The 24,255-nt window shown below is 38.3% G+C and overlaps 1 protein-coding gene across 1 annotated transcript in view; it reads right to left on the bottom strand.

Moving 5' to 3' along the window:
* The window catches only part of ccdc22 (coiled-coil domain containing 22), a 102,798-nt gene that overhangs the window by 64,489 nt on the left and 14,054 nt on the right, over positions 1-24,255 (bottom strand). The window contains exon 2 of the mRNA XM_028813264.2: positions 11,211-11,388. Coding sequence (XP_028669097.2) covers positions 11,211-11,388 — 178 coding nt within the window. The remainder of the gene's footprint in view (positions 1-11,210; positions 11,389-24,255) is intronic.

The raw sequence follows: 24,255 nt of genomic DNA, 5'->3' as shown, positions 1-24,255 counted from the left end.
TATGGAGAAAGTTAAAGAATATGAAAGTAGGAAAATTAGAAAGTATAAAAAAAGAAAGTAAAGATCGCAGTAGCGCAAACAAACGGAAATTAGTACTCAAAAATGGGAAAATAATCACCACGGACCAGGTGTCATTGAAACAAAAGCAGGATAAAGCGAGGTCAGAAATAAAAGACAGAGTAGAAAACAAAGTAAAACGTCATAAAGAGGTTAAAAAAGGGGGGCCAAACACATGCAGAGCAAGTTAGAGATAATGAAAACTGGAATTCAAAAGCCTAAAAAAAAACGTAGGCGTGAAACACATGCAGAGCAGGTTAAAGATTATGAAAGCAGAAAAAGACAACAGTGTCAAAACAAAAAGTAAACATCGCATTAGCGCAAAGAAAGAGAAATTATTACTCAGAGAAATAACGAAAAGGCGAATAGAGATCGAATGTATGGACATAGCTGATATGTAAATAAGTATGTAAATATTGTAAGGCTTTGAAGTTTAAGTCAAGAGAATTTCAAAAACGGAGTTTACCTCACATGCATTTATTGGTTACTTTGCAAAAAAAACTATTAACTGCTGATGATGTGGATCGTTTTGTCTGTGCTGAAATTCCAAACAGAGAAACCTATCCTGAATTATGGTACAAAGTCATTAAACACATCTCACGGACCTCATTAAAAAGATTCAGCACATTGGGACTCGAAAGATTCCAAATACAGTCGATCCTCGGTTTGCGAGCATAATTCGTTCCGGAAACGTGCTCGCAGTCCAAAGCACTCATGTATCAAAGCGAATTTCCCCATAAGAAATAATGGAAACTCAGATGATTCATTCCACAACCCAAAACTATTTATATAAAATTGATTAATACAAAATAAAAGTAAAATACATAAAACAAATTAACCTGCACTTTTACCTTTAAAAAGAATCATGGCTGGTGTGAGTGAGTTTCTAAACTCTTGTGGGATGCCACCCAACGGGACGACACGCGGAAGAGTGTCCCAAAGCAATTGCAGTCTCCCAGCGGTGTAGCAGTTCGCCATAAAAGCGAATCCGAAAAGATTGCGGACATGCTATAAGCGCCTGCCGTCGATGGGTGAAACAAAGAACATTATAAATGTGCAGGGCACAGTATTACTTGGCTATGGCCCTGCCTGACTGCTGTGTCTGTGTATAGGAGAGTGGCAGATTCCGCTACAATAAATAACTGCGCTGTTGCTGTTTCAAGCTGAATAAAGGTGGTGTTGCTAAAGTACTGAGACTCAGCTTCATGTTTTGGGGTGCAAGAAGGGGACTCGCATGTCACAGCGCACACACACACACACAGTCACAATGCTGTAGTAAACACTATACACGCGTACGGATGTAGACTATATGAGTGAGGCAGGCTGACTAAAACGGAGAATAGGAGATGATTGCCCACAATCCCGCAGCGAGAGAGAGAACCACCATCAGCTCAGTTGTGATGACATGACACTCAGCAGACAAAGCGTATACATACTACTCGTATTGCAAGACCTCGCTCGTTTATCAAGTCAAAATTTATTAAAAATTTTAACTCATCTTGCAAAATACTCATAAACCAAGTTATTCGCAAACCGAGGTTCCACTGTATTGTTTTAACAGAAGTTCAGAAATAAAAGTGAAACTAATGAAATAGCAACAATTCAAAGAAAAAAAAAATCTTAAAAGTGTGTACAGTAATCCCTCGCTATATCGCGCTTCGCCCTTCGCGGCTTCACTCCATCGCGGATTTTATATGTAAGCATATTTAAATATATATCGCGGATTTTTCGCTGCTTCGCGGGTTTTTGAGGACAATGGGTCTTTTAATTTCTGGTACATGCTTCCTCAGTTGGTTTGCCCAGTTGATTTCATACAAGGGATGCTATTGGCAGATGGCTGAGAAGCTACCCAACTTACTTTTCTCTGTCTCTTGCGCTGACTATCTGTGATCCTGACGTAGGGGGTGTGAGCAGGGGGGCTGTTTGCACACCTAGACGATACGGACGCTCATCTAAAAATGCTGAAAGATTATCTTCACTTTGCTACCTTCTGTGTGCAGCTTTTAAGTATGCTGCACGGTGCTTCGCATACTTAAAAGCTCAAAGGGCACGTATAGATTTTTTAATCTGTCTCTCTCTATCTCTCTCTCTCTCTCTCTCTCTGCTCCTGACGGAGGGGGTGTGAGCTGCCGCCTTCAACAGCTTTGTGCCGCGGTGCTTCGCATACTTACAAGCCAAACAGCCATATTGATTTATTTGCTCCTTTGAAGAGGAAGATATGTTTGCATTCTTTTAATTGTGAGACTGAACTGTCATCTCTGTCTTGTTATGGAGCACAGTTTAAACTTTTGAAAAAGAGACAAATGTTTGTTTGCAGTGTTTGAATAACGTTCCTGTCTCTCTACAACCTCCTGTGTTTCTGCGCAAATCTGTGACCCAAGCATGACAATATAAAAATAACCATATAAACATATATGGTTTCTACTTCGCGGATTTTCTTATTTCGCGGGTGGCTCTGGAACGCAACCCCCGCGATGGAGGAGGGATTACTGTATCTGGAAAACCAAAAACGGGGGTTGGCGAGCAAAGCCCCCTAGTTAGATTTAAAAACGGAAATGTACAGAATATAGAGACTGAAGGGATGACTGTTACAAAACTTCCCAATAAATGAAATGATTGAATAATCTGTAGTTTTATCATTCAGATACTACTTTCTAGTTTGTTGATTTTGAAGCAAAGGCAATATTTCGTAGAAATCCAGTCGTGCCCTCTGTTTGTGCGCATGTTTCCTGTATGTTGTCTCGTTAAAGGCACGCAAATTAGCTAGCTCCATGAGACAGAAATGTCGAAGCGAGCAGGATCAGATACCCTAAGTACGTTGAAAAAACTAAGAAACACGAGCTTAACTGCAAAATTGAGGGCACAACAATATCCCGGAGACTTTTACGAATCTGGACAACTTTTCTGCAAGTTTTGCCAGCATACCATAAACTGGATATGAAAAGATACTTGCAATGACCACGTCAAATCAAAAACCCATCTAAAGAACGAAATTAAGATCAAAACTTGTTACCCTTTAGGTAACAACAGAGAAAACAACAAAATCGGCAGATGCAAGACGCCAGTTTGTGGCCATGCGAGTCAGACATACCGAAAATGACGAAGATGCCTTTAGCATTGTAAACAAGGAGGCGCGCTGCCAGAAAATGACAGCAGTCTTTGTCAAACTCATTTGTCCTGTGTCTTTGAACAACATATGAATGCAGTTCTTCGAAAGATTCGCGGCAAGAAAATATATATTGTAGTTCATGAAACCACTGTTAGCTGAGAGCACATAGTTCTTATCATAGTGATGGGTGAGTAAAAATTTGCCTGTATGGTAATTCTTTCATGTGAGAAGTTCTAATTGTACGTGATGTATTTACTGTGTATAACAGATTAAATTATACAGGTGTTTAACCAGTATTAAGTCTTTCCCATAGAAAAATGTTATTAGTGAACGGCACTGGTTGTTAACGGGTTCCCTTTTAAAAATTAACAACGGTTGACTCTTCTGTTATAAACTCGTCACCTACAAACCTGGGCAGAAGAGCAGGCTTTCCTTCAGATGCAACGAGCCCTTAAATGCGGATCTCTGTTTCTTTTTTCTAAAAGTGAAGTTAACCTTCATCTCAGAAGGATGCATCAAACTAGTAACAATCTGGAGGGCATTCACTATCCTACTGCACTCTCAGCATACAGCATCATGCAGGATCTGGGCTCCAACCTGATGAATGGAACTACAAAATAAGGTTCAGTTGTGCTAGTGTGCGGTTTCATTAAAAGGAATGTAAAGTGCCATGTCATTATTGTTTGTTTTGTTGTAGCTGTTGCTACAACCATAACCCTAACACTCCAAATAATATCCTCAACACTATCCCAGATTTGAAAACAATAGAATAATTTAATATTTGCATCACATCTAGTGTAAACATATCCCTATGAAAGTCTTTCAAAGATATATACTAATGCTCAAGGACAGCATAGGAAGTTTTACTGCTCATTAACTAATTTTGCTTTGAAGTTGTTTTCATTTTAATATTTACAAAAGTCAGCCTAATTTTGCCAGTTTTCATTCTATTGCTTAAAGTACAGATGAAAGGAGTCACAAATCTCTAAGTCAGCCTAATTTTGCCAGTTTTCATTCTATTGCTTAAAGTACAGATGAAAGGAGTCACAAATCTCTAGATGTCGCCAAAACAAACTTCTTTGGAGATACATGTCTCAAAAACAAAGACATCCATAATCTGAGTGACAGTCTAAATATACTGTGACCAACCCCAACAAAATGAAATGTTATTTTGCCTTAACTCACAGGAAAACGTTCATATATATGAGAACCTACAACCAATGAGTGCTCACCTGGGCATAGGAAGCATGTAATGCAGAGATGAGGAATAAGGAACACAGGTGTTTTGGACCTCGAAAACAAAAGACATGCTCATATGTGGGCTCATGTTGTATGTAACACAACAGGATGGAAAAAAGAGAAAAGGGCAAAGACCTCTGCTGAACTCGTCATACTTGTAAATCCTTTGCACGGGGACTGGCTCTGTCCTGCAGGACATTACTGACTATCAAAAAAGGGGACAGGATGGAGAAAAGGGCAAAGACCTCTGCTGAACTCGTCATACTTGTAAACCCTCTGCACGGGAACAGGCTCTGTCCTGCAGGACATTACTGATTATAAAAAAGGGGGACAGTAGATAATAATTTGAAAGTGTGAAACTGTGCTGGAAAGTCTTCATGGAGTTTTCTAATTTGACATGCCCAGAGATTTCTAGTTGTGTAATCTAATATGGTCCAGCAATGAGATCAGCAATTGCAGTCATTATGTGTGACATTTCCTGTGTAATGTAACATAGGCTTTACTCTGCACCAATGTTTATTCAAAAATTCTGCTAAAATACATGTTCAGCAGTTTTTCAGTTTGTTATAAAAATATGAAAGTAACATCTGTAGTTCTCCTACTTACTCCAGCAATGCAAGAACACACAAATGATCTGCATAATGACTTGTAAGGGACTAACAAGCAACCAAATAAGAAACCAAGGCAAGAGATGCAGAACAGTGTAAACCGAAATTACACTTTTCTCAAATATTCATTTATATTAAAAGGGGAGTTATCTTTTTTTTTTAAAGCAATCTGGCTGGTTGAAAGCAGTGTACTAGAAATTTGATCAGGCAATATAATTCATATCAGGATTGTCACAGTGGCTTTGTGGTTCAAATCATGACACAGGCACAGTCTGCATGAAGACTGCACATATTTCCCATCTTGGTATAGATTTGCTGTAGGTGTTCCACACACATCACAAAAATATACAAATTAGGATTAACTGTAAAATCTGACCAGGTCCAATATGTATATTACTGAGGATGTATGATTGAGCGTGTCCTGTGAAAGAATATAAACTGATCCTGCCCTAGCCACAATTCTGCTTTGATATACTCTGGCAAACCATAAACTTTAAGAAATTGAATTCAGAAAATAAATTAAGGTATTTCAAATCAGATTGATAACTTTGACCACAGGTGTCGAACTCCGGTCCTGGAGGGCCGCAGTGGCTGCAGGTTTTCATTCTAACCATCTTCTTCATTAGTAACCAGTTTTTTTTTTTTTAATTAACTTCTTTTGCCTTAATTTTAATTAACTTGACTCAGCCCCTTTGTTGTTTCTTTTTCCTTAATTAGCAGCAAAACGAGCTGCCCACACAACCAGCTATCCACAATATCTGAAAATAAAGTAAAGGTGAAGGTCTCAGTAAGACAGATCTCTCAGATCACCAAAACATTTTCAAGGTGTTCTTGGAAAAAACAGAAAATCAACAATTTTGGAAATGTCTGCTGTGGCAGAATGAGAGCAGCAACAAGCCATGGAATTAAAGAACGAGTTTAATTAACAGCAAGAATCAGCTTCTCATTAAGAAACTGGTTGTGGAGTGAAATTGGTTGGAGTTTGAAGACCCAATTTAGCTGTCATCTGTTGGCTCGTTTCACATCTCTTTTCTGTTTGGCTGTCACTTAATGAAGAAATTAATCAAGTCAGAGCACTGAATCCTTAAAAACAGGGCAACTAAAACAAAGGGCAAATGATTTAATTAGCAGTGAAAACTGGTCACTAATTAGGAAAAGGGTTAGAATGAAAACCTGTAGCCACTGTGGCCCTCCAGGCCCAGAGTTCGACACCCCTGAAGTAGACATTTCATTTTAAACAATTATTACTTCAGTACAAATATGAGAACAAATATCTCATTTAAATACATTGGAAGAATCAATATTAATGTACTTGCTAAAGAATCTGAAAGTAAATAATCATTACACAATTGCATTTCCACATTTGTTATGTGAGTAGGTGTATAAAAATATCTCTGGATGTACACAGTTAACTGCACTAAACACATTAGAGCCAATAAACAACAATCCATACCACTACATGCATTTATTTATCATTTTGGTAAAAAGAGTTGTGCACACCATATCTTTTTTTATATACATAAATCGTTTAACGATTTAAGACACATGTATGGCTATACAATTTTATAATTCAGTATGTATGTTTTACCCAACTTACCAAAATCATTCAAAATAAAAAATAAAAATATGTAAAGTAACATAATAATTTCATGGGTTTATATTTAAATACTATGCAGCACAAATGTAAATTAATACCAATAAACAAAGCTAAACTGATGAATCACACATTTAGTACAGTAGTCTAAACCTACAGCAATCTCAACCCTTTTGGCTTTAAGAACATGCTTATCAGTTACTTTGTTCAAGTCTGAAGTCAAAAAAAAAAACTGATCAGCAGGAAAGTGCAATAAAATTTCTCAATATTCCTGTTAGCATTTTCTACTAAATCACAAAGAAATGGTAGGTACACCCTAGTACTGCTATCTAATGCAGTGCGTCAGGAAGGTTTGTAAACCAGGTTTCTTTTCTTATTATATTCCTCCCACAAATATTTCTGGAAGCATCTTTGTGCAACACTGGACAGATCTTGAAGTAATTTGTTTAAAAATGTATCAGTTTTTTTTTTGTATCTTTGTACTGTATATGACAGAAAGTGTTTACATATTCTATAGTTTTTTCCCATGCAGTGTTTGACAGATCTGTGGATTTTTACACTATAGTACAATATGTTCTGTTCTTGGCTCTATGATGCACAATTCACCTTACAGCTGAGCAGTTTATGTTTATCCACTATGTAATTTACTTCAGTTATGATTAGTATTTTATTCCCTTTGGATTCATATCTTGTCTACATTAAGGGTAAGTGTCTGTTTAAAATGCTGTAATTATCCTCTAAGACAGTGGTTCCCAAACTCGGTCCAGGGGACCCACTGTGGCTGCAGGTTTTTGTTCCAAACAACTTCCGTTTTTCATTGGACTCTTAGTCTAATTAAGTGAGTCATTATTTCCCAGTTGCTGTGTTTTGGAGTCAATGTAGAAATTACAAACTAAGTTTGGAAGATTTTTATTAAAATGTAATAAGCAGTTATATGGGGAATTTGTAGGTTTTTTTTAGTTGTTACCAGTATTTTCAACCAAATTTTCATTCTGCTTTTCCAGGTGTTTTGGTTATTTAATTGATGATTTATTAATTAGCGGGACTAACACTGAAGTCGTTGCAGCGTTCATCATCCTGGGTGTCTACTATGCTGGTGTCACAATTAGGGTTAAATGAAGGGAGCAAATTACACAGGAAAAGGGAAAAATAATAGGAAAACAACAAAAGAGTGTTAAACATTTATAGCTTTAGAAAAAAACAGAAATATTTCTAAATGTCTTATAAATGTAAAAAAAACAATGTTGTGTTTGTCTGAATGCAGAATAAGAGAAGAGTAAAAAAGACCAGCTAATTAAATGAGATCAGTTGTTATCGATTATTATCACTGATTATGAATATGGCTGGAACAAAAAACTGCACCCACAGTGGGTCCCCAGGACCGAGTTTGGGAACCACTGCTCTAAGAGATCCACTTAGAGGATCTGTGCAGAACTTTTTCAAAACCTGGCAGGTTCTAATCAATAACATTTTAGAATAAGCTTTTAAAGCACTGAGGAAGCAGATTCTCTCCCCATTTATTTTTTTTTTCTCCATTTATCTTTATTCACTTATTAATTCATCTATTTACTTATTTTTACTAGCTTTAAGATTTACTCTGCTGGCCATGTTCTTTTTTCCATTTCTCCATTTCTCAGGAGTGGAGGCTGATTTGTTTTCGATCGTATTTCTGTAAAAATTGATCTATTTGTATGGAATGTTGTGTGATTACAATAAAATTAATAAAAAAAATGCTCTAATTATAACAGCATTGTTGGTCTTAGTGTATTTTTTTGTGTAAATCCTGTAGGTCACTTTGAAATGGTTTACTCATACTTGTACTGTTTGATCTCGGTAATATTTTCTCTGGTGATTCTAATGTTTTTGTGTTATTTTGCTTCATTTTTAAGTAAATAAAACAATTTTTCCTTTATCTGTTGTTACCATTAATCTCATTAGTAAGCTACAATTAATATCCTATTAACAAGACCAAGCTAGATCAATACAACTTTTACAAACACATTTTTAAAAGATGTGTTTTAAAAGATATTGTCTAATTATCGTTATCTTCAAAATCCCAGAAAATATCAAGACATACAGTGCATCCGGAAAGTATTCACAGCGCATCACTTTTTCCACATTTTGTTATGTTACAACCTTATTCCAAAATGGATTAAATTCATTTTTTTCCTCAGAATTCTACATACAACACCCCATATAATGGCAACGTGAAAAAAGTTTACTTGAGGTTTTTGCAAATTTATTAAAAATAAAAAAACTGAGAAATCACATGTACATAAGTATTCACAGCCTTTGCTCAATACTTTGTCGATGCACCTTTGGCAGCAATTACAGCCTCAAGTCTTTATGAATATGATGCCACAAGCTTGGCACACCTATCCTTGGCCAGTTTCACCCATTCCTCTTTGCAGCACCTCTCAAGCTCCATCAGCTTGGATGGAAAGCGTTGGTGCACAGCCATTTTAAGATCTCTCCAGAGATGTTCAATCGGATTCAAGTCTGGGCTCTGGCTGGGCCACTAAAGGACATTCACAGAGTTGTCCTGAAGCCACTCCTTTGATATCTTGGCTGTGTGCTTAGGGTCATTGTCCTGCTGAAAGACGAACCGTCGCCCCAGTTTGAGGTCAAGAACGCTCTGGAGCAGATTTTCATCCAGGATGTCTCTGTACATTGCTGCAGTCATCTTTCTCTTTATCCTGACTAGTCTCCCAGTCCCTGCCGCTGAAAAACATCCCCACAGCATGATGCTGCCACCACCATGCTTCACTGTAGGGATGGTATTGGCCTGGTGATGAGCGGTGCCAGGTTTCCTCCAAACGCCTGGCATTCGCACCAAAGAGTTCAATCTGTGTCTTATCGGACCAGAGAATTTTCTTTCTCATGATCTGAGAGTCATTCAGGTGCCTTTTGGCAAACTCCAGGCAGGCTGCCATGTGCCTTTTACTAAGGAGTGGCTGCTGTCTGGCCACTCTACCATACCGGCCTGATTGGTGGATTGCTGCAGAGATGGTTGTCCTTCTGGAAGGTTCTCCTCTCTCCACACAGGACCTCTGAAGCTCTGACAGAGTGACCATCGGGTTCTTGGTCACCTCCCTGACTAAGGCCCTTCTCCCCCGATCGCTCAGTTTAGATGGCCGGCCAGCTCTAGGAAGAGTCCTTCTTCTACTTACGGATGATAGAGGCCACTGTGCTCATTGGGACCTTCAAAGCAGCAGAAATTTTTCTGTAACCTTCCCCAGATTTGTGCCTCGAGACAATCCTGTCTCGGAGGTCTACAGACAATTCCTTTGACTTCATGCTTGGTTTGTGCTCTGACATGAACTGTCAACTGTGGGACCTTATATAGGCAGGTGTGTGCCTTTCCAAATCATGTCCAATCAACTGAATGTAACACAGGTGGACTCCAATTAAGCTGCAGAAACATCAAGGATGATCAGGGGAAACAGGATGCACCTGAGCTCAATTTTGAGCTTCATGGCAAAGGCTGTGAAAACTTATGTACATGTGCTTTCTCAATTTTTTTATTTTTAATAAATTTGCAAAAATCTCAAGTAAACGTTTTTCACGTTGTCATTATGGGGTGTTTGTTGTGTGTAGAATTCTGAGGAAAAAAATGAATTTAATCCATTTTGGAATAAGGCTGTAACATAACAAAATGTGGAAAAAGTGATGCGCTGTGAATATTTTCAGGATGCACTGTAATTTTTTGCCAATATTGCACACCCCTATGTGATACAAATTATTTTCAGTATTGTTTATGTATTTTTTTGGCTTATGCATCAGTCTGCAAGCTTCTGCACTCTTTCAGAAAGCTCCAAAAATACTACCACTTAATTGCTTACGGCCAACTAGAGAAAAACTGAAATCGTGAATGCCTAATTCACAAATCTGGAGGAGTGACTGTGCTCTAACCTTTAGAATGAAAAAGAAAGTCGCAGTACAACCCGAAGAATTTGTATTAAAACTTAAGTTACACATTATACAATACATATTGCATACACTGCATATTACATTTCACAGGAGAAAAACTTTCCATTACTCAATACAAAATCCAAGAAAATATAGTTGTGCATAAACAATCTCTAATCACTAGAAAGAGCTTTGGTCAGTTTTGCCAAGAACAGGCCAAAAGAAACATGTTGCACCATTGCACAAAGCAGGAAGAGGCTTACCTAAAAGACTTGGAGCTATAACTTTAAAAAGGGTTTTTCTGTTAAATACATTACCATCAACAGACTTACGTTATAATTTATATAAGTAAATCTTCGTGGTCAGAGTTTAAATAAAAACTATGAACAGAAAAATAAAATTAAATACTATTAAAATTGTTCTATTACATATTAATAAACAGGGATATCATAGCATTAGAATGAATACTGTTTTTATGATCCACTTTATATTCCATCCATCCATTTTCCAACCCGCTGAATCCGAACACAGGGTCACGGGGGTCTGCTGGAGCCAATCCCAGCCAACACAGGGCACAAAGCAGGAACCAATCCCAGGCAGGGTGCCAACCCACCGCAGTCCACTTTATATTAATCAGCATAATAAATTAGTAATACTCCCTGTTCAAATGGATTTTTCCAAATTAATGTCTCACCTGGCAGGCCTGTGCAAGACTCATTCCTAGTCGAAATCGAGCTGACATTCCAGGTGGTAAAATGTGGCTCAGCCCATTGGCAAGGGAGGGCTCGATCACTCGAAGACATCGGACCACAGCTTCAACAATGAGTTCACTGGAGAATTGCTTCACGCTCTGTACTTCCTCCCCGACTTCTCTGAAATTAATATAACATTTTAAATTAAATGTAGATATGCAAGTGTATTTTAACGGACTTTATGTCACTGAAAATTAATAAATTAAGTAATGCAGAACTCTTATGTCTCTTTTTTGATCTGATCTTTGCCTCACTTACATTATGAATGCCAACAAGCACAATATGTATAATATTTGTTCTCTATGAGGTGACTATATTAGTACAGTGATCCCTCGCTATATCGCGCTTCGCCTTTCGCGGCTTCACTCTATCGCGGATTTTATATGTAAGCGTATTTAAATATATATCGCGGATTTTTTGCTGGTTCGCGGATTTCTGCGGACAATGGGTCTTTTAATTTCTGGTACATGCTTCCTCAGTTGGTTTGCCCAGTTGATTTCATACAAGGGACGCTATTGGCAGATGGCTGAGAAGCTACTCAACTTACTTTTCTCTGTGTCTCTTGCGCTGACTTTCTCTGATCCTGACGTAGGGGGTGTGAGCAGGGGGGCTGTTCGCACACCTAGACGATACGGACGCTCGTCTAAAAATGCTGAAAGAGTTGCTACCTTCTGTGTGCAGCTGCTTCGTGAAGCGACATGCTGCATGGTGCTTCGCATACTTAAAAGCTCAAAGGGCACGTATTGATTTTTCACTGTTTGTTTTCCTCTCTCTCTCTCTCTCTCCCCTCCTGACGGAGGGGGTGTGAGCTACCGCCTTCAACAGCTTTGTACCGGCGCATACTTAAAAGGCAAACAGCCCTATTGATTTGTTTGGTTCTCTCTCACTTTCTGACATTCAGTGCTCCTGATGGGCACTCCTTTGAAAAGGAAGGTATGTTTGCATTCTTTTAATTGTGAGACAGAACTGTCATCTCTGTCTTGTCATGGAGCACAGTTTAAACTTTTGAAAAAGAGACAAATGTTTGCTTGCAGTGTTTGAATAACGTTCCTGTCTCTCTACAACCTCCTGTGTTTCTGCGCAAATCTGTGACCCAAGCATGACAATATAAAAATAACCATATAAACATATGGTTTCTACTCGCGGATTTTCTTATTTCGCGGGTGGCTCTGGAACGCAACCCCCGCGATGGAGGAAGGATTACTGTAATCTAATAAAAAAACATTATTACATATATTAATTCATTAAGAGAAATATTCTGGAAGATTTTCTAACATACTAAACAATACACATTTATGCCGTGTATTTTCACAATATTTATACTTCATAATATTGAAGACCTTTAATTAGTCACTGCCTGATTGCAAATACAGGTTTAGGCATGACCAGACATTGACAAAAATGGCTTCAGGTCTGCAAATTACAAAAAAAAAAAAACCCTCAGCAGAGGATTAAGAATTTATGGGTAGTCCTAAAGAAAGCCTTTTAAATTCCATGGTAAAATATACTTTTTCAGGGCCCATTTTTCAATGAATTGTCTATACTAAGCAACATTCACGCCCTAATGATAAAAACTTTAGTGTGCTACACATCTTAATGCAAGGTTTATGACATTCACAAAATAGATAGAAATGTCTTTTTAAATGCATTTTCATGACTGTAAACCTATTTTCCAAATTCAAATAACTCATTTTTAAAAAGTAGGATAAAATAATACTTTAAAATGAAGAGATTCAAGATAATGGGCAGATGAGCAAAAATGATAAAATGAAAACCTTTAAAACAGCAGGATTAATTTAATCCCAGCTACTACTGTATGTTCCAGGATCCAAAAATATCAAGAGCAGACTGGCGGGAGGAGCAAGCTGGCTTTAGACCGAATCAGGAATGCTGTGATCAAATATTTTCCATCCATCAACTCATGGAAGAAAGCATCAGATGTGGCAAGTAAACTGTCATCATCATCGATTTCAAATTAGCTTTCAACTGCGTCCTCTAGTCAGTAATATGGAGAACTTTAGAGGCTGAGCACATACCTGAGAAAATCACCAGACTCCTAAAATATTCCTACAACAGCCTGACAAGCAGTGTACAAATTCAGAATGAACTATCTCAAAAATTCCTTGTGCAATCTGGGGTCTGAGAAGGAGACGTTATACCTCCTGTACTATTCAACACGACAATCAATGCCATTATGAGAAAATTGTTTGCCGGAAAAATGGGAGTCCAGTATGACGAGCACTGCTATTTGACAGACTGATGTTTGCCAATGACAGCTCCATATTTGCAGATTCAGATGTAGATGCCACCGACATGGTATACAGTATATGCCATTACTCTTGTCACTAAACAATACAGTCTGAAGATCAACCCAGACAAGAACAAAATCTTAACTACAGATGGCTTGCAAATGGCGCTTAACCTGGATGGGCTCCAAATCAAACAAGTGCAGGAATTTAAGTATCTGGGTTCAATCGTCCAAGAAAAAAAGGTCACCTCTACAATCAACGTGCACAGTAGAATAGGCCAAGCAACAATAGCATTTGCTTTCTTAAAGTGGTGCCTATGGAAAAAGACAAACATCTCTATCAAGACCAAAATCTGCCTTTACAGGTCATTGATCCTGCTAATCTTTCTATATGGATCTGAAACGTAAACTATGCTCAAGTCTGACCAGAATAAACTTGAAGTCTCCCAAATGAGTTGCCTACATCAGATCCTTGGCATCACTCTTAAAGATCAACTTCAAAATGAGATCATACAAATTACAATTACAAATTGCTATGGCGAAAATGACCACATAATTGGAAGGTGCAAAGAGAGGCACCAAAAAAGACTTGGACAAAACAAATTGGGGAGGATTTAAAGAACCGTTGATTAGGCATGTGGGATGCCAAAGCGATCACCCAGAACCACCCAGCATGTAGAAACATCATTAGTGAAATTTGAACCCATGCAGAACCCACAGCAGTGTACGGTTTACAAAGGAAACCCTGCCTTGTCACCAGCTCGGGAAAAATGAAGGAGAAAGAAAGACGACCATGTATCTCCAAAGGAATGAGGAAAACAATATTGATGTGAACATTTTTAATTAATTCATCTGCTGCTTCAGTGAGCAAACAGGGTTAATACTAGAACTTTTTAACCTCTCTTAACAATTTAGTTTACTCACATACAACAGCTACTTTAAATTTAACTTTAGCAGGAACCTATACAATTGCAAAGATGCCAGGAGACTTTAAAAAGATAACATAACACAAAATACTCTAACCTACTTAATCCAATTCAGGGTTGAGCGGTTAGGGCTGAGCCCATCTTGAAAAGCACCAGGTTAAAAGAAGGAACGAGCCATAAACAGGAGTCCAGTCTGACACATGACCCACACAAAAACACACACAAATGTCACTATTCACATATACTTTCAATTTATTGTTTAAAGAGTCTTATTCAACAGCAAAAGCTGAAATTTGAATGTAAAAGAAGAGTAGTAATATTGCTATATTTTACAGATCTGTTTTGGTGCGTCACTCCCTGTGATGTTGTGGGTCTACAGCTCCCATTCAAAAGGCCTGTTTAAAATAAATAATCGCACTCGCGGCTTAGCGAGGGGGCGTGGTGGTTGTGTGGCTGGAGCAGTTCTCAGGGCGATTTGCGGTGTGGGCGATTCTCACCTAAATGCACAGATGAGAGACTGCCCACATCCGTGATTGTCCCTGGGGCTGCTAATTTGCCACAGCTGCTATGCCCTCTCGATATATAGAAGCGCGAGTCGGCTAAAAAAAAAAAGAAAAGGAAAGAGAGAACGGGAGGTAGCGAGAGAAGACAGGAAGCAGGTGGAGAGACCCGGTGTGAGGAAGATGGAGAGCGAGTGTTCGAGCGAGCAAAAGCAGGCTCGCATGAGAGAAAGCAGGCAGCTGGGAGGTGAGCCCACGAGGGGAGTGTTTGGCCGACACTCAGTGGGGCTGAAGGAAGCGGTCGCTCCAGCTGAGAGATTTAGGAGCTGGACTGACCAGTAGAGGCGATGACTAACCGTTGACAGGAGCGGAGTCGAGGAGGCTTTGGGTTGGTTTAGCTCCAGCGTGAGCGCCTTGGCCACTGGGGTAATAACCAAAGTCTTGGTCCGGTATGGAGCCCGACGTAGCCAAGGATCGGAGGGCTACCGGACCAGAGTGAAAGGCAGCTGTTCCTGCAGGTAGGTGACTCTCCTGTTGAGTAGCCCAGATGGGAGTAGCAGGGGAGCCGCCATGGTAAAGGAAGACACTGGGCTTAGCGTTTTTAAAGGATTGCTTCCTGTGCTATTTTACCTCGTTGTTTTTAGAAAATTTTTCTATTTGTTTTAAACCTCCACGTGTCACTTTCTTTTTATGGATTATTTATTTATTGACGTTTTGAAAGCACTGCACTTTATTTTGAACACCTTGATTTTGTTCTGTTTTAAATAAAAGCACTTGACACTTTTGTACCATCCCCATGCTATGTTGTTGCCTCACTGCTTAGCTCATCGGTAGCATTACCGACGATGACGGGTTGAAGGACTCCCGGACAGATGATGGGAGCATGCAGCAAACCCGCATCGTCACACTCCCACATTCAACCTTTTCAACAATTTGAATGGCTACCTCCGATCTTCATTAGTAAAAACTTTCTGTTACAAACAGACCCTTCACAACTCATTTTTGGACAGATCTTTTCTAATCCATCTGCTGTGCTTTTTGCCATCTCATCACATCCAGCCTGCATTGCTATCACAATTAAACAGGACAAAACTTAAAAATGCCTACACAATGAGCTGTTTTTCTCTTGAAAGGCAGTGTCAAAAAAGACCTCCAACTACATGACTAATATTAGTAATAATTTAACATGTATTACTGTTGCCATCACAACAGCAAACACAAACCCACAATAACACTACAATACTCAGAACTATTAAATGGGTTAATCTAACAGTAACATGTAACTTACATTTACAGTATAAGAAATAGAAATGAATGCTAATAAAATATATTGACTGTACTGCAAGCCTAACAAGCTTTCCCTCACAGTAGCACTAGTGCAGCTGGTGATTTCATCCAGGGCAGTGCAAAGCATAAAATATATGGGTTTCTGGTTAAATTTTACGTGACTGCATAAGGTAAATGATGGTTAATGGATGAGTAAATTTACATTAGCAAACTAGGTTGAAAACTTGTATCACTACTTCTTAAAAGTGTAGTCCACAGATCACCAGTAATTCACAAGGTGATGGCCATCGAATCAGAGCAAAGTAACTTTTAAATTGCTCAGATATGTCAGTATGTTATAAACAAGTATCTTGTTATCAGTCCTACACAATTAACTTACTTTATAATGAATGAATCAAGAGCTATCACCATGAAGGATACCATAATGATAAGCCATAGTGACTGAAGGTTTTTGTTCCAATCCCAATTTCTTAATTCAAAGCCATTTACTGCTCCCAAAAAATTATTGCTTAAGCATCATTTTTGTGTTTCCTTTTAGTTAACCCACTTATTAAGATTCCCAAACCCCTAACTGCTTTCTTTAAATTTAAAGCACTGCGTTCACTGTTTTTAACTGCTTATTGTTTTCTTAACCATCTGCCAATTAACAATGATACGCAAATAATAAGGAGATAAAGGAGATAGCAATTCACTGCCCGACTCAGTGGTTATCATATTCAGTCCTTGGCGCCTCATGTGGCTACAGGTTTTCATCCTAACCAAGTTTTGTTTTTAATTTGATTTCAGTCTTAATTAACTGTGCTGTGGCACCAATTCATAAATTATAAAACTAAGTGTACTAAATGCGTTATTGGAATGAAGCAAGCAGATAGATAGATAGATAGATAGATAGATAGATAGATAGATAGATAGATAGATAGATAGATAGATAGATAGATAGATAGATAGATAGATAGATAGATAGATAGATAGATAGATAGATAGATAGATAGATAGATAGATAGATAGAACAATGCAGGTACAGACAGACAATATCTTTGTATAATGTTAACGTTTACCACCCCACCCCACCCCCCCGGGTGGAATTGAAGAGTCACATAGTTTGGGGAGGAACGATCTCCTCAGTCTGTCAGTGGACATTTATATTATATTCATTTATATGTTACCTGGGAATAACTTAGTTATTTTTTATCTTCGTTTTTAAGATTTTTATCACCATCTTCATGATTTTCATTTTGTTTTTTGTGGTGCTCTGGCATCTGCTCCAGAAAGAGAGATCAGATAATCCTGAAAGTTAAACAAATCCTAATTTGTTTGAGCACAATTTCGTACCAATGAATTAGTCAGTGCTAGAACACTGGATTTCAATTGGCTTAAGCAATCCTAGACAGGTGCATCTCGATTAACGCACGTACTTGGCATTATTTACAAAGCCCTTATGAGTCAAGTACTGAACAGCAATACACTACCAACAAGAGCAAATGAGGGCAACAACCTTCATTCCAGTTGAGCAAAACTGCTCATGCACTACCAAGAGGAGCAGTGCAACAGTAGCTACCAAGGAAAGGGACATGGTATGGAGGAATAACATTGAAAGAATGAATGTGTAAACCAATTAATCTGTGAAATTCACATAAACTTTGTATGGTAAATTATTTAATTGTACAGAATGTATCACTGATGATATTGCTTTACTTGAAATATTATATGCCCTGAAGTAAGCACTGCATTCCATTTTTGTAATATTATTAATAAAAGAAACACATAATAAATAAAGTCCACATTGACAATTTCATCCTGATTCTGTTACTGCATTTGTTCTCTTCAATGCACTTGTTCTCTTCATTCATGCTTGGTGTTTTGATTAAGAATCCACTCAACCAATTACAATGGAAAATAACACAATAATGTTTATTCATTTACCAGATAGTTTTATCCAAAGCAACTTACAAGGTACGAAATCTAGATCAGTCATCATCTGTTGGGTTGCAAGTGACACACAAGAAACCTAAATAAGCAAAAGCAGGAAGGAAAGGGGAACTAAGCCACCAGTAGGCAGAAATGCTATAGACAATAGTAAAGCTCATCAGCTAAATGAACAACAACAGAATACGGAAGTAATGTCATTGCCTTATTCCATTATAGAGACACAAATTGAAACTGCTTTAATAAACATAGCAGGTATAGGTATTTGAGTAAAAGACCAGTTTTTATAGGTGTTTCTTTAAAAGGCAAGAAACTCCACATAAGTGATGAAGATGAGATGCTTCTTCCACTGGCAAGTCTCTTTTCATATACTGAAGCTCAAAGACCTCCACAGTTGTTTAACTGATTGCCCTACCTGTGATTTGGTGGAATTCCTCTTTGATCGTGGTTACTTATTGCTTTCTAGGGAAGGAAAGACTTGATGATTACATTCATGCAATACCTTTTCTATCTGACTGGTGTCTGATTACATTTTTCTTGGCAGAATCTGGCAAAGGAGTTGTGCTTCTGTGTTAACTGTTCATTCAGAAAAGGGCACAACATTTTAAAATTTTGTTAGGGATCAGCATTTCTGACAAGACATTTACGACCTTTGATCTTATGACTAGACACACTGCTCTTTAATTATTAAGCGAGCAAAGCATTCATTCTTCACATTAAACTAGCTCTTTTACATCTTAGTTTCAGGGCATTGGTTACCCAAGTACCTGAGCTGGATTTCATCAAATCTTTCTTTCTAGAACAGGCAAATCCTGAGCCCACTCCAGAAAGCAGGATTAGCAAATTATATCTTTGACTTCACGGATCATGTAATTAGTGCTTAATCTGTTTCAGAAACACAGGCTTGACTACATCCAGGTTTTCTGGAATGAAAGTAGTACAATTTCCATGAATCTCAACTTAGTTTGGCCAGATTTCACACTAATCCTGCTTTATGGAACACACACCTGGTTATTTAACTCATTTTTTTTTACTAATGTATAGATTATCATTAAGCAATTGCAGCCTTTCAACATCATATGCTCCCTTAACCATAATCTAACAATGACAACAACAACAAGCAGAGTGGATAGCAGGAGATAGGAGAGTAAAATTCACAGGGGAAAATAGTAAATTAACAGGAAAAAGAAAAAAAAAAAAAGTGTTAAGCATACTCTTATTGGTTTCAAATGAAACAGCCGGGTTGCAGCCACTGCAGCTTTCTCGAAACAAACTTTACAAATCCTGTATTACAGTAACAATTTTACTTCAGTACTGCTCTTTCCTGCCCTGCTTCTGTTCACTTATTGTACTTTCTCTCTCTCATATGACACATCTTTAAACTCAGGCTCTCTCCAGTATAATATTTATTAGTCACGCTGCAAGTGTCTCTTTTAAAGTCACATTAACATCAGCCTGGAGAGCCCACCTGTGGCCACTATAATCAGTTGGTGATGTGTACTACTTCTGCTGCATCACTGCCTGTTATTATACTGTATTCATGGCCTAGGGTCTATTATGGATCAAGAATGAAATCTGGGCCTTTGAAATGCAAGAACAGCAACGACGGATTGATTTAACATTTTTCATATACGATATGTCTTCTTCTTGGGGCTGCTCCCTTAGGGGTCGCCGTAAATGTAAGTGACTGTTGACCATGGATGGTTCACTGTACCAGACTTTAAAAAATCCATCCTCAAAAAACCCATCTCTCCAGGTCTGGGTCACGGCCCAGACGTCTCTTTTCCCCACCAACTTCTCCAACACCTCTGGGGTGATACCAAGGCTTTTCTGCACTAGCTGGGAACTATAATCTCTCCAGCATGTTCTGGGTCTGCCCTGAAGTCTCCTCCTAGTTGGACATGCCCTAAACACCTTCCGCAGGGAGGAGTCCAGGAGGCAACCTAATTAGACACCTGAACCACTCTTAACTGGCTCCTTTCAATATTGAGGGGCAGGGCTCTACTTTTAGCTCCTTTCCTATCTCTAAGCCTGAACCCAGAAGCGCATTTACAACACTTGTATCTGTGATCCATAGGTGAGAGTCAGAACGTATATCAACTGTTAAATCAAAAGCTTTGCCTTTTGTTTTTACAGAATTTTAGTAAATTGCTGTGAAAAACAAAATGAAATAAATAATTATAACATGGAGGAAATATTTAAAGGCACGGTGGCGCAGTGGGTAGCGCTGCTGCCTCGCAGTTGGGAGTTCTGGGGACCTGGGTTCGATTCCTGGGTCCTCCCTGCATGGAGTTTGCATGTTCTCCCCGTGTCTGCGTGGGTTTCCTCCGGGCGCTCCGGTTTCCTCCCACATTCCAAAGACATGCAGGTTAGGTGGATTGGCGATTCTGAATTGGCCCTAGTGTGTGCTTGGTGTGTTTGTGTGTGTCCTGCGGTGGGTTGGCACCCTGCCCAGGATTGTTTCCTGCCTTGTGCCCTGTGTTGGCTGGGATTGGCTCCAGCAGATCCCCGTGACCCTGTGTTCGGCTTCAGCGGGTTGGAAAATGGATGGATGGAAATATTTAAAGATCACTTTAATACAACATTTAATATATTCAGTTATTCAATTTGTGTAACATGGATAAATTCAAAATATTTGAGTTTGCATGAAAGGGAGATGTGTATTGAGCAGTCATGTTTCATCTTCTGGCCTCCAGGAACTAAATGAAGCAAAGCTGGGAAAAAATATTAATGCCTGCATTTCATGTGTCTTATGTGCAATACATGCATTGTAAACTGTTGCCAGCTACACTTATACTTTGTCTTTCATCACATCACTTTGAGAAGGGAATCCTGTTTTTGTGAAGGGCTATATTTTCAAGTGTCACATTTGTTTGAGGATTCACATGTGTACTTGAAGCAACAGTGCACGAGTCATAAGCACTTTGTGCTTTACAGATGCACCACAAGAAAAATGTAAAAATATTCACAACAATAGTACTAATTAAGGAAGCACAATAATATCAGATGAATACAGTATTTGTATAAGCAAATAACAGGTTAAAATGACCTTTTCAGCATTGGACCGATGACTAAATTTGACCAATTATTTGATGACACATTCATTATGTTCCAGATGCGCTTCCAGAGCAACATTATATTGTCGAAAATTATGTGCATAAACTCCTTGCTGACAATGTCACAGCTATAAGCTTTACTACTGATACATGGACATCGGATACAAGTCAGTTTGATTACACACTTTTTATTATGAATATTCAAAACTTAATGTTTAATTAATTTAACAACCCTAACAAACACGCACACACAGCCACATTCACACTCACAATTAAGAATCGGCAGACAAGATAATACATATATGTAGCACCTGTGGGGAAATAAAACTGGAGTAACCTGTGGAAAACCTATATAAACACATATAGAACGTGCAAATTCCTCACAGTCTTCAACTGGGCACAGGATTTGAACAGAGGACACTGAATTTGTGAGGAATAAGCCATAACCAGTAACTGAGAGTTGGTAGGTAAAACATATCCAGACACATGGAGAAAATGCATCCTTCACACAGATAGTGATCAGGCTAGAACTCATACCCTCCTTATGCCTGGAACTATGCAGCAGAAATAGTCAGGTATATCATATGTTTTATTTAAAGAAAAAGTTAACAGATTAGTAGTTTTTTTGGAAATGCAACACAGGATGTAAATAACAAACAATTATAGGAAATAACATGATTAGATATTCATAACCTACAGGAATGAAGAAAATGGTGAGTATATACAGTCATGAGAAAATGTAAGTATACCCCATGAAATGAGTTTTTTTTTCTTCTTTTAAACATGTGTGAACATATCAAGATTTGACCTTCATTTAAACAGTACCTATAAATAAACGTGATATAACAAACACCATGCAATATTTTCATTGAATCAGGTCAGGTCAGGTTGGGGAACATGCACTGGTACAGCGAGTTGCCACACCCATCACACAACAAAATAGCTTGGGATCCTGGTTGGCAACCCCCCAAGCAGACATGCAGTCCAGTCCCACCCTCAGAGAAATGACCCTCTATCTGGCACTGCAAGTTGTTATGTGGGCGTCCCCTTGGCCTAGTCCAGCCACTCGGGTCCTCAACAATGAAGTGGTTTTTAAGCACCTAAATGATTACTTGAATAAACATTCTACTCTTGATAAATTTCAGTCAGGTTTTAGAACAAATCATAGAAACTGCACTCGTTAAAGCGGCAAATGATTTACAGGTTAATGTGGACAGAGGCCGTATATTTGTTTTTGTTCTCTTAGACCCCAAGTGTAGCATTTGACACCATTGACCACAGTATTCCTATAAATCACCTTGGACAATGGGTGGGCCTCTCCAGCAGCATCTTAAATTGGTTTCAGTCTTACTTAACAGGTAGATATTTCTTTGTTAGTTGTTGTGATTGTACTTTGGAGACCCATGATATTTTATATGGTGTTCCACAAGGTCTATTCCAGTTCAGCTGCTTTTTTCAATCTGCATGCTTCAATTAGGTCAGATTATCTCAAAGCATAAGGTAAGCTAACACAGCTATGCTGACAAAACAGCTATATATATCAATAGTTCCCGATAACCTGACACTCTTGGCTCTCTGATCCAATGTCTTAGCAGTATTTCCAACTGGATTAGTAGAAACTTTCTCAAACTAAATTAAGGAAAAAACAGAAGTCTTAGTGACTGGCATATATGGAAATAGTGAGGGTATTAGAAATAAACTGGACCCTTTAGGTTTGAAAGACAAGGCACAAGTAAAAAATTTAGGGGTAACCACCGACTCTGACCAAAAGTTTAAATCGCATATTAACCAGATTACTAGGGCTGCATTTTTTCACTTAAGAAACACAGCAAAAGTCAGACCTCTTACAACATTACAAGACACTGAAAAATTAGTTCATGCTTTTGTTGTTAGTCGACTAGATTACTTTAATGCACTCCTAACAGGACAACCTAAGAAAGACATCAATCGCTTGCAATTAGTCCAGAATATAGCAGACAGAATCTTAAATCATTCAGAATTGGCTTTAAATAATACTAATGGCTTATAAAGCCTTAAATAATCTTGCTTGTTCCTATATTTTAGAATCCTTGTCGCCCTACAAGTGGTAACCTTCAATCTTCTAATGGTGGTCTGCTTATAATTTCAAGAGGCAAGCTTAAAAGAAGTGGTGAGACAGCCTTGGTTGTTATGCACCTAAAATCTGGAATACTTTACCAAGAGAAATTCACCAATGCATGTAAATAATGTATTTATTGTGGAACACTTTTAAAAACTGCTAAAAACTCATTAATTTAATATGAGTTTTTCGTACATTTTAGTTGTATTCCTAATAGACCATATGAGCATAGAATGATGATCTTCAGGAATCTACTGTACAATTGTTACTAATCTCTGCTTCTCTCTGCTGTCTTTTCCAGTTCTTCTGTGGTAGTGACCTGTGCCGCCACCACCACCTGATCAAGGCACCATGCAGTCACCTGTGATGACAGGAGAGCACCCCAGCTGTCTATGAGACCAACTTTCTATTTCATGATGCCTGGAAACAAAGAGGAATGACTTCAGAACATTTATGTTAGGTTGAATGCCCAGTGGAGGATAGATGTTCTTTTGGCCTTGGAAACCCTGCAGATTTTGTTTTTTTCTCCCACCTAACTGGAATTTTTTTTTTCTCTGTACTCCTGGCTACCTGACCTTATCACCGAACCCATATATATGAGCATATAAGGAAACTGGTTCTGCTTCTGCTTGATCTTAATCTTAAGAATTTTTAAGATTGTTTAGATTAATTGGTTTTTTCTTTAATACAATTGCCTTATCTTGTTTTTTTCTCTTATAACCTTTTCTATGACATCTTGTAAAGCACTTTGAGCTACATTCTTTGTATGAAAATGTGCTATATAAATAAATGTTGTTGTTGATGATGTTTGTGCTATTACCATACCTACAGTAGATCAAAAGAGTCATCTAAGGCCTTCAGGAAAGTTAAAGATGATTTGATTAAAGATTGCCTCTAAATATCTAGGCAAAGATCCAGACTTCTGGAACAATGTGGTATGGACAGA

This window comes from Erpetoichthys calabaricus, chromosome 11 (assembly GCF_900747795.2).
Source record: "Erpetoichthys calabaricus chromosome 11, fErpCal1.3, whole genome shotgun sequence".
Lineage (NCBI taxonomy): Eukaryota > Metazoa > Chordata > Cladistia > Polypteriformes > Polypteridae > Erpetoichthys > Erpetoichthys calabaricus.
This window is presented reverse-complemented; position numbering and strand designations above follow the sequence as displayed.